General features: G+C 45.1%; 1 protein-coding gene across 1 annotated transcript in view; it reads right to left on the bottom strand.

Moving 5' to 3' along the window:
* The window catches only part of spega (striated muscle enriched protein kinase a), a 35,050-nt gene continuing 24,137 nt past the window's right edge, over positions 1 to 10,913 (bottom strand). Inside the window, 23 exon segments of the mRNA XM_035536035.1 lie at positions 1 to 1,404; positions 1,508 to 1,657; positions 1,894 to 1,969; positions 2,212 to 2,435; positions 2,612 to 2,851; positions 3,008 to 3,704; positions 3,875 to 4,069; positions 4,166 to 4,288; positions 4,575 to 4,602; positions 4,604 to 4,743; positions 4,832 to 4,948; positions 5,059 to 5,199; positions 5,419 to 6,063; positions 6,066 to 6,299; positions 6,302 to 7,697; positions 7,783 to 7,851; positions 7,963 to 8,005; positions 8,134 to 8,283; positions 8,401 to 8,427; positions 8,516 to 8,688; positions 10,285 to 10,362; positions 10,509 to 10,566; positions 10,680 to 10,880. Coding sequence (XP_035391928.1) covers positions 1,116 to 1,404; positions 1,508 to 1,657; positions 1,894 to 1,969; positions 2,212 to 2,435; positions 2,612 to 2,851; positions 3,008 to 3,704; positions 3,875 to 4,069; positions 4,166 to 4,288; positions 4,575 to 4,602; positions 4,604 to 4,743; positions 4,832 to 4,948; positions 5,059 to 5,199; positions 5,419 to 6,063; positions 6,066 to 6,299; positions 6,302 to 7,697; positions 7,783 to 7,851; positions 7,963 to 8,005; positions 8,134 to 8,283; positions 8,401 to 8,427; positions 8,516 to 8,688; positions 10,285 to 10,362; positions 10,509 to 10,566; positions 10,680 to 10,880 — 5,494 coding nt within the window. The 3' untranslated portion in view covers positions 1 to 1,115.

The raw sequence follows: 10,913 nt of genomic DNA, 5'->3' as shown, positions 1-10,913 counted from the left end.
AAGAGAGTCTTTTTTTCTTTAATGAACACATTTGTCTTTCAAATGACATATTTTAAAGAAATTGCAAAAGGAGGCTTTCAAAAGGAAACGTAAAAGAAAACTTTTGCAAACATATTTACACTTCAGCATAACACCACTCTCAATTTTTACAGAAGCAGCAGAAATATGATCTGAACTTCCAATTCACTCGAGTCCACATTGACTATTGCTTGAAGGAGTGCTTTATGAAAGCATGCTGACTCATGGGGCTGAGTAACACACGCAGATGCAGCTACAGTGAAGTAAATACTTAAACAGAATAACTTAACACAGCTGCAGTGGAGGAAATGTTGTCGTCATGACACTGGAACGGTAATCACGGCTAGCGGGCTCACCATGAGACTGTGCAATATATCCTATACCTGCTCCTTCTCCCTTTACTCAGATACAGACGTTCCAGCCAACGTCATTCCAAAACAAATCGGACATGCACGATGTAAATTGTCAGTCTTTAGTTACAGACTCACTGGAGGTTAACACCAGGCGCATAGAACATATCTGCGTGACGCTCAGATCTCCAGGAAGTCATTCTGTGAACTGAAACCCATCATCCTCTTTACAATCGCACTCTGAAACCGTACGTGAGCCTGGAAGCCTTCCACACAAAGGAGACCATTTACAGGCAGTATACAGAGGATTTCTCTACATTTCTGATCCATTCATAAACATCCCCAGGGGAGAAATTTCAGTCGGGGAGCAACAGCAAACATCAAAGTGTGCGGTGGACGTGTGGAAGACACTGGGTTTTCTGCTTCATACACGGGCCAGTGATACCTGTCTCTCTGCAGTGCTCACCTGTTTCATAGATTCTCTTCAAATGGGGTGTGTTGAAACTAAATTTAAACAGTCAATAAACTTCTCAGCCAAAGGCCAAACACATATTGCTCTGTGGTCTGTAATGTTTATTACATTTGTGTCACGATTTTTAAACAACTACAATTCAAACTGCCACTACGATCCTATTAACGACACACATTAACAGCGGTCATTAAAGTCTAAAGCTTTTCAAAACTTGGACCAGTTCCACCTTCTCCACTCCTACACAAAGTGGCAGAGAAGAAAAAATGAGCCTCTGTTTATTTTTGGTTTGGCGGAGCCCACGCCCGGGTTGAAGGTTCGCACTGGGGGACGGGTGTGCTTGGTGGGTTGGGTACTGAAGGCGAGGCCAGGGACTGAGGCCCACCTTGGTAGGTTCGGAGGAGGACCTTGTGCCTGGTGGCCGACTCCGACCTCCGACGCTGCTGCCCAGCCAGAAACTCCTTCAGCCGCGTGGTGGTGAACGTCAGCGTCTGCCGACGCAGCTTGGACAGGTAGGAGTCCTGAAGCCAGGAGTGAACAATGCAGTCTTTGGCAGCAGGTCGCGACCTGTGGAAGAGTGGACGCAAGTAAAGAAAAGCACCAGAAAAAAATGGATGGATGGCCATTCACAGTCATCTCTAAAGGGGAGCGTCAGCGGATTCACCCTCACCATGGATAGCCGTTTAGCGTCTTCTTGAGGAAAGCCAAGGCACTTTGGGAAACGTTGGGGTAGAGCCTGGTCGGGTCAAACTTTGCTGCGTGTGTTTTGGTCTCTGTCTGCTGTGGGTCTTTCTCTTGGAATGGCAGCCTGCCGCTAAGCCTTTACACACAGTGACAACGAGTCAGACACGGTTCAGACAGACAATAATAGCCAACGGCTGAGCTCATCCTTAATCTTTGCTCGTCAACTAATTCAGTATGGCATGTTAATTATGGGCACATTAATTGTTATTAAGACAAACTGTCATTGTAGCATCAGCAGTAAATAATGAATTTCTCTGGCTGTCTGTGAACTGTACACCTATGCAGCAGTGAATCTGAATACCTCCTACTCACATAACATAGGTGAGAACTCCTAAACTCCACACATCTGCTGGAGGTCCGACGACGTCTCCCTTCAACATCTCAGGAGCTGTAGCGTAGGAGAGGGTGGTCACAGATAAGACTCCAGTCTCTTATGCACACACAAACATTTCACAATGATGCAAACACACTGTTCTCAGGTATAGACATATTTCTCAACGAGTCCAGACAGGGGATGAAGAATATTCCAAACTCATTATGCAGTGTTTTGATTAAAACTGCTGCAGTAAACCACAATCCACATCTCCACAATCCCTGTCTGTCAAACCAAAACAAAAGTGCAGTACTTGCCCATATATTCCAGAGTTCCCAGATCTCGGCTGTAGTGCTGCAGGGAGAGGGGGTTGAAACTTTGAGCGCTACCAAAGTCTAGAATCTTAATGACATTGGTGCGGGTCACCATAATGTTATCTGGCCTGATGTCCATGTGGAGAATTCGGCAACTGTGCAGATAGTCCAGACCTTGGAGGATCTGGACAACATAGCCTGCCACATCGTCTTCCGAGTAACGGAACCTAGAGAGAAGAAATATATTCTTACAGATCGTCTAACACGCTTTCAGTTAGCAGACATGTTTACACACAGACACAAAGATACAAAGGCACACATGCACACACACTCACATGCGTGTGCACACACAAGCACACACACACACACACACACACACACACACACACACACACACACTCACCTGTCGCTAAGGCTGTAAAGGATCTCCTTGCCCATGCAGTGCTCTGTAATGAGAACCAGGTAGCGAGGTGTGACGTACGCTTCATGTAATGCCATGATTTTCTCATTGTGAAGGGACTTCAAGATCTCATATTCCCGCATCACTGTTTGCTTGGTCTCTTGATCATAGGACACAATCTTAGCCATGAACATTTTCCCAGTGGCATTTTCCCGACAGTCCCGTATCACACCAAATCGACCTCTAAAAAAAAAATATATATATATATAATATATATATATATATATATATATAAAAGGGAAAAAAGAGAAGAAGATGAGGTTTTTTTTGTTCAATCATTCAATCATGCCAGAATAAGTATTGTTTTACTGTATTTACAACTTTATCAATTTCTCTCACCTAGCTCTTTCATCCAGAAATGTGTATGGTTTCTGTGGAACTCCCTGTCTCAAGATGGTCTCACTTTTGGTGGAAGGGGTCACCCTCCCCGTGGGGGTCTCTGTCCCGGGCGAGGCTGTGCTGTCCCCAATAGGACTGATGCTGTTCGTTAGAACCACAGGCGCAACAGGGGCTGGAACCGTTTGAACACTGGTGGCTGGTATGTAATTTGGGAGAGGAGAACTGAGTCGACCCACTGAGAGAGGAGCTGTATACGACCTCTGGGGCACTGACTGGACTTGCGTGATGGGGGGAACCACATTTATGGGGCTGTTTGGTTTGGTAGGGACCAAAGGAGGGATGGACCTGACCTTGGGCGGCAATTGGGTGACAGTGACCACTGGATCGGTGCTAATGGTGAGGTTAGGCCATGCCTTGGCATCCTTTGGGACAGGGCTGACGTGAGTGGGTGAGCGGGGTGATAGTGCAGTCTGGGGGTCAGAACTGGAGGAGAGTGGTTCAGGTGCAGTATTCGTAGCGGTCTTCCGCCAGGGGGCTGTGGCTGCGCTGGTCTGCAGGGGCCCATGAGAGGCTGGGACGGACGCCACCACAGACACTGGGACAGAGGGACTGTGCACGGCTGGCTGCGCCAGTGTTCCAGCAGCGGTGTTGGCATGGGGAGGCAGGGCTACAGGAGGCGGAGCTACAGGAGGCGGAGCTTACAGGAGTCATTGGTCCTCCTGCGGGAGGGGGAAGGGTGCCTGCTGTGAACAGATAAGCTCACCTTGCAATACATTGCATCTCTCGCTAATTAGGAAAACAACAGCCAAATGGAACAATGCTGTGAGTGACGAAACCTATGGCAACAACCAGGAATTCTCCCTGAGCATACCAGAGCTACTGTTTGGCTCATACCTGGGATGTGACTGATGTCGACCCTCTCTGAGACACTGCTGTAGGGGCCCTGTCCTGCTTTGTTCACACATGCCACACGGAAACGGAAGGTGAGGCCCTCGGGAGCTCGGGTGACATTGTAGTAACAATCAGCAATCCCAGCAGCCACGACCAGCCAGCCTGGGTCACCTGGGAAAGGTCACATGTTGTTTTTGAACAAAATGACGGTTTGTCTCTACTAGAGCATCACCACGCTTAGGATGAAATGGGGGAAAATGACGCTACCTTCACTTCTCCTCTCCAGCGTGTACGTGCAGGGGGATTTGCTCTCTGCTGGTTTCCACACAACCAGCGCCGTGTTGTTATATATCTGAGGAATCTCGGGGGTCCCTGGGCATTTTGGAACATCTGGATCAGATCATATAAGGGAGCATAAACATACGCTTGGGTTACTGAACTGGAAAACACAAAATAGTTTAATGAAGGTAATGAGTTTAGATTTACTTAAAAAGCTGCAGGCTGTCTGGCACATGTTTAATAACAACTGATGGGTTTGTTGAAACTGGCCAACATGGCAACAGAAATAGATACTGAGCTCATTAAGAGTTTTGGTTCAGAATAATTTGCAAGAGTGTACAGCACATTTTAGTGTGATTCTTTCCTATGAGAAATGAACACTGTGCTTAAACTTTACGAGCTAAGGTTAAAATGCAGGACGTGGTTGGCAGAGCCCAAGTTATTTGTGGCCACACACTCATAAAGTCCAGCATCTTTCTGGCTTGTGTTTATAATCATCAAGAGGTGCCGTCCATCTGGGCTGGCCATCATGTTCATTCTGTCATCAGTCTCTAAAAGTTTCTTGTCTAAAGACATAAGGAAACATGCCTTAACAACTACAGGCATCTAAAGTTGTCAACACAGAAAAAGCAGGATGAGTCAAAAAGAACTTACCTTTCATCCACACAGTGCTTGGATGGGGACTACCAGCTGGGAGACAAGTCAGGGTGATTGGCTCGCCATCCAAAAGAATGTGGTCCTTCAGTTTGATATGGAATACTGGGGGGAAATCTAACAAAACAAACAAACAAACAAAAACACAAACAAAACAAAAAGTTGCCCCATATGCATTTTTAGAAGCATGTGACGCTAAAACAGCATGATGGTCATAATGTCCATACCAGAGGCAGATGGAGTGTACTGCTGCGCAGACTGGTCTTCTACAGGGGTGGAGGGACTGCTTGGCTTGGATGGTGTTTTGTCTCTTTTCCCTCTTGACAAGCCCCACCTGTCCCACCTAGACCTGCAGTCTCTCTCGTGGGCTGTGACCAACAAACATCAACCTAATTACAAGTAGTGCTTTCCAATCATTGTTTATACCAATCAAGAAATCAGAAGCCTTGCATAATAATCACCACATTATAGAATGTATTTTGTTTATATATAGTACTCAGGGTAGTTATGTACCGTATTGTGTATAGAAAATGAAAGAATATGATCTTAAATCATGCTTATTACATAGAAACAAAAGCAACACGTACTTTGCGATGATTTTGTAGACTGAGTGCTGGATGTGGAGTCTAGTGACTCTTTGGATGCAGTGCAGGAAGTCTGTGAGGATAACTGGTTCTCAGGAACAGCCATCTTCTTTAAACCAATGCTTTTGGACTGGGAATGTCGGAGTCGTGAAAGCAGGGGCGTCCTCTTTCCCTCGTCCTTGGCTCCTTTTCCTATGTTTCTCTCTTCAGAGTGACTTCGGTTTAATAAAGAATCGGAGAACTTTGATTCAGACTTCTTGCGCATTGCTAGAATTGGTGAATCACTGACTTTTTGGATGTCCTGTATCTCCTCATCTTTTGGGAGCTCCGCACTCACTTCTGACTGTACTACTTTACTGTCTTTCCTTTCCTGTGACTTGTTATGTATTCGGTCAGACATACCCAAGACCTTTGACTCAAATCTGCGCCGCATTGCAAGGACTGGTGAGTCAGCTACCTTTTTGTGCTCCACTTCTTGACAATTTCTTTCACTGTGCTTATCTTCAGTCTCTGCTGCTCTTTTATCCAGGGACTTACTTCGCCCCAGAGCCCAGGTCACTCTTCGTCTGGAAGCAGAAGAATCTGAGTTTTCCTCGTTTGGCATTTCCTCTTTTTTGTAATTTTTTTTCACACGCAAAGAGAGCCTACAATTAGTCCGAGGCCAGGATCCTTGTCCACTTCCCGAAGGTCTTGGAATGACTTTGACTTCTCCTGCAGTCCTCTTGACACAAACTCCAGTGGTGCACCAGTTGGACCAGGTCGGTAAACCTCTTCACCTGTCCCTCCGTGGAAGAACAGGGATTTTTCCTCTAGTCTTGGTTTTGGTTTTAAACGCTTCAAGCTCCGTGTTAGAGATGATTCTCGCTTCTTAAACCTCGCTTCAAGACTTCCTCTGAATCAATGTCTTTTATATCGGTTCTGAGAGTTGGAGAAGAAATAGACATGCTGGCAAAGACAGCGAGGTGTTCTGTGCTTGTTTCTTGCTCTGAGATCTTCGAGGTTGGTATATGTTTACCTGAAGGATCATACTTAGCATTTGGCTGTACTGTGCTTGAATCATATGAGGATATGTCATGTGACAAACTGTATTCAGGAAGTCTATGACTTTCATTTGTGGGTAAAGGAGACCTGAGCTCTTCCATCTTGTCAATTTTCTTAATATTGTGCTGTAACAAACGAGGAGAGAGAGGTTCTCTTGTTTTCTCCTCTTCTCCTGTTACCTGTTGTTCTTCCAGGTTTGGAGAAGACACTCCTTCAGTATGCTCTATTGGAAGCTCAGGTGGAGCTTCCAGCTTGGTCTGCTCTGGAACTGCAGGTACAGATGACTCTTTGTGCAGCTTGGACTGTCCAGCCTCAGCTGATGGGATTTCAAGAGGTGCTCCGGACCTTCTGCGAAGGGACACAGGTTCTGTCTCAACTTGGCTGAGGGAGATGCTCTTCCGGAATGCCTGGGTCTTGGGTGGGCTCTCTCCGGGTCTGTCAGCAGAGGAGGTACACGCCAAGCCACCCAATCGGAGTGTCCGCAAGTTGCAGTCTAGCGTCTGAGACTTCTTTTCCTCATCCATGCCCAGAGTCTCAAACAGGGGACCACGAAGCCCACTCAACTTCTTATCCATGCAGCCCCCTCTGATCAGTCTGTGTCTCAGGAGCTCCAGTTTCAGGGCGTAGTCCTCTTGGCTTGGCTTCCCCGGGCTGGGACTATTGCTCCGTTGCGGTAAGTCCATGGACGCTGCCTTTTTCATGCTCTTCTGTCCTTCGTCCAAAGGCATGTGGGAAGCAGCTCCTTCCATGGGTGTGATGTGGAGAAGAAGGGCGCTGTCAGCAGAACTTCCCCTGCGCATTAAACGCCTCCTGGGTTTGGTCGATGCCTGCTCCGCCTCCATGCTCGAGCCTTTCCGCAGGGCCAGCTCAGCCTGCTCAGTCCCATCTGCAGCCTCTATGCGTTCCTCCATGCCGTCTTCCCCATCAGACAGCACGTGGTGCTCGCTTTCCTCATTCTCGCGGAGGTTTCGCTGTGGGACTTTGGCTGCTCCCACTGAGACAGTGTCATCTTCGTGGATCTCGTTGAGAGACATGCGGGACCCCGAGAACATCATCGTGAGAGGCATGGGAACGAACGGCAGCTCGTCAATATCCTCGTCGGAGTCGGATGACGACGACACAGGTGGAGAGCCCTCCTTAACGCTCCTCGGCACAGCGAGAGACACGCGGCTGCATGAGTCATTGAGCAGCTCTGAGATGGAACTCATCATCATTTTAGATTTATAGCTGATGAGTGAACGCTGGGATGGACAGAGATGTTGATGAGGACATTTTAAGTGAGAATTAGCAACTTATTTTTAACGACAGTAGAGGTTTCCAGGTTACCTGCCATTTCGACCTGGCCAGCACATGCTTGTGCAACGATGTGTTGATACTCTTTCCCTTTGTTAGAGTCTTGGGAGAGAAACATTGTGATGGTTTTGAAGAGAAGCAAAGCTACTGCTGATGAATCGAAACGAATATAAATACATTGGTAGATATTCTTGCACACTGATACTTGCGTACATTGAACCATGGATGGTGAAGACATTCTGCCACATCAGGCCTCCTGGGAAAAGACAAAAATATGCATGACACTTCTTATACAAGGAAATGTCAACTATTGACATTTTTAAATTATTTACATTTAATATATTTTTGGTAATGAAATATATTATTGGTAATGTAAGCACTCACAATCTGTCTGTCACAAGAAGCTTAATAACGAATCCTTTGGCCTCTCGGCACTCTGCAAACATACTCTCCTCAAACGCTACGTTAGAGTTCCTGATGTTGAGCAGTGTGTGACGGTCATTTTCCCCAGCAAACGGAGAGACCCCAGTGAGGCTGCCGTGAACAAACACTGCTGAACTATGGTGGATTTCATTCCATTCAAATTCATACTGACAATCAGACTGATTCCATGTCTGTAAAAGCAGCTGACTACAGATGAGATACACCTACCACAAGTAAGTTATAACTCCCACTGGCCTATGAAAAAAAAAGGTAAACAGATTAAGGAGAGCAAATGAAAAGCTCATAAAGTAATCAAAATAGTCGATGTGATATGGCTTTATACCAAATATCTGTGGCTTTGGAGACGGGTGTTTGGTTGACAATTTCAGGGGCGATGTATTCCGGAGTCCCATATGTGCAGTACTGGGCTTCATTTGGAGTGAGTTTACGAGCATTCCCAAAATCACAAATCTTGATCTGGTCACTCCTCCGGTCTGCCATGAGGATGTTTTCAGGCTGGAATTCATAAGCAGTGATGTAAATGTGTATAAACACCCACAGACACACAGAGTACAGAGTTCCTTCATCAGTTATGTAAGTACTTTGCTTACACAGCTGATGAAGAACCTTTGCCTGAAAAGGTACTTGCAAAGTGCTTGCAAAGCTGATGAAGGACCTTGGCCTGAAACATCCTGTTTCTCCCTATACTTCAATACAATTTTGAATATCTCTATAGTCTCTACAGTAATTACCTGAAATCTTCTTTGAAGATGTATAGAAGTGCATCTCAATAAATTAGAATATCATCAAAAAGTTAAGATATAAAGTCAGTAATTCAATTCAAAAAGTGAAACTCGTATATTATGTAGATTCATTACAGACAGCGTGATCTATTTCAAGCGTTTATTTATTTTACTGTTGATGATTATGGCCTACAGCCAATAAAAACCCAAGTCAGTATCTCAGAAAATGAGAATATTGCGAAAAAGTTCAATATTGTAGACTCATGGTGTCACACTCTAATCAGCTAATCAACACAAAACACCTGCAAAGGTTTCCTAACCCCTCAGTCTGCTTCAGTAGGCTACACAATCATGGGGAAGACTGCTGACTTGACAGTTGTTCAGAAGAAGGCAGTCATTGAAACCCTCCACAAGTAGGGTTCACAGAGTCCAAAGGTCATTGCTGTTCACAGAGTGCTGTATCCAAGCAAAAAGTGCACAAGCAACAGGGATAACCACAGCCTTGAAAGGATTGTCAAGAAAAGGTGATTCAAGAATTTTGGGCAGATTCACAAGGAGTGGACTGCTGCTGGAGTCGGTGCTTCAAGAACCACCACACACAGACGTATCCAGGACGTGGCCTACAACTGTCGCATTCCTTGTGTCAAGCCACTCATGACCCAGAGACGTCAGAAGCATCTTACCTGGACCAAGGAGAAAAAAGACTGGACTGTAGCACAGTGGTCCAAAGTCCTGTTTTAAAATGAAAGTAAATTTTGGAAATCATTTGGAAATCAAGGTCCCAGAGTCTGGAGGAAGAGTGGAGGCACACAATCCAAGCTGCTTGAGGTCTAGTGTGAAGTTTCCACAATCAGTGATGGTTTGGGAAGCCATGTCATCTGTTGGTGTTGGTCCACTGTGTTATATCAAGTCCAAAGTCAGCGCAGCCGTCTCCAGGACATTTTAGAGCACTTCATGCTTCCCTCTGCTGACAAGTTTTATGGACTTGGCACCTGACCACACTGCCAAAAGTGCATATACTATACATGCTTTTCAGTAAGCCAACATTTATGTATTAAAAATCATTTTTTGAATTGGTCTTATATAATATTCAAATTTTCTGAGATACTGACTTTTGGGTTTTCATTGGCTGTAGGCCATAATCAACAACATTAAAAGAAATAAACGCTTTAAATAGTTTTTGATGATATTCTAATTTATTGAGATGCGCCTGTGTGTGTGTGTGTGTGTGTGTGTGTGTGTGTGTGTGTGTATGTGTGTGTGTGTGTATGTGTATATATATATATATATATATATATATATATATATATATATATATATATTTTTATTTTTTATTTTTTTTTTTCCCCCAGTTTTTGATCCACTTTACCTTTATATCCAAATGAATAATGTCATTCTGATGCAGATACATGATCCCCTCTAGAATCTGCCATATGCAAGACCGGATCTGCAAGATATACACTGGTTTGTTTGTTTTTTTGTTTTTTTTTGGGTCGTCATTATGCAAGTTGCATTTACATTTACACAAGTTGCACTGATTCACTGAACAAAGTTGCACTGATTCACTGAACACACTTTAAGAGTTTAACCAACCTCAGTCTCCAAGATGGTGGTCTTCTTCATCAGTCTTTCCAAAAGTTCCTCACGACACCTTTATAGCAGCAGTAAAGGAAGCTAATAAAGCCATCCCTTGACTTTAGAAAGTGATGCAGTAATGAAACTAAATGAATGACAAGCACAACAGCAACCCCAGAGCAAGGATACAGCTCTGTGATGATGACCACGACATTCTTCTTCTCAAACGCATCATGGAAGTAGAGGATCCGTTCGTGGTCTACTCCAGACAGCAGCTCCACTTCTCTCAAGGCAGCACTCTTCCCTTTCACTCGTGTGGAGATAAACTTCGCTGCGTACTCCAGCTTTCCGTTTTTCTGGGTAACCCGTTTAACATATGAAAACGCCCCCCTGCACAAATCCCGCCGTTATTAAGCACAGCTT

Source organism: Electrophorus electricus, chromosome 1 (genome assembly GCF_013358815.1).
Source record: "Electrophorus electricus isolate fEleEle1 chromosome 1, fEleEle1.pri, whole genome shotgun sequence".
NCBI lineage: Eukaryota > Metazoa > Chordata > Actinopteri > Gymnotiformes > Gymnotidae > Electrophorus > Electrophorus electricus.
Note: the sequence above shows the minus strand (reverse complement) of the source record. Positions and strands in the feature narration are given on the sequence as shown.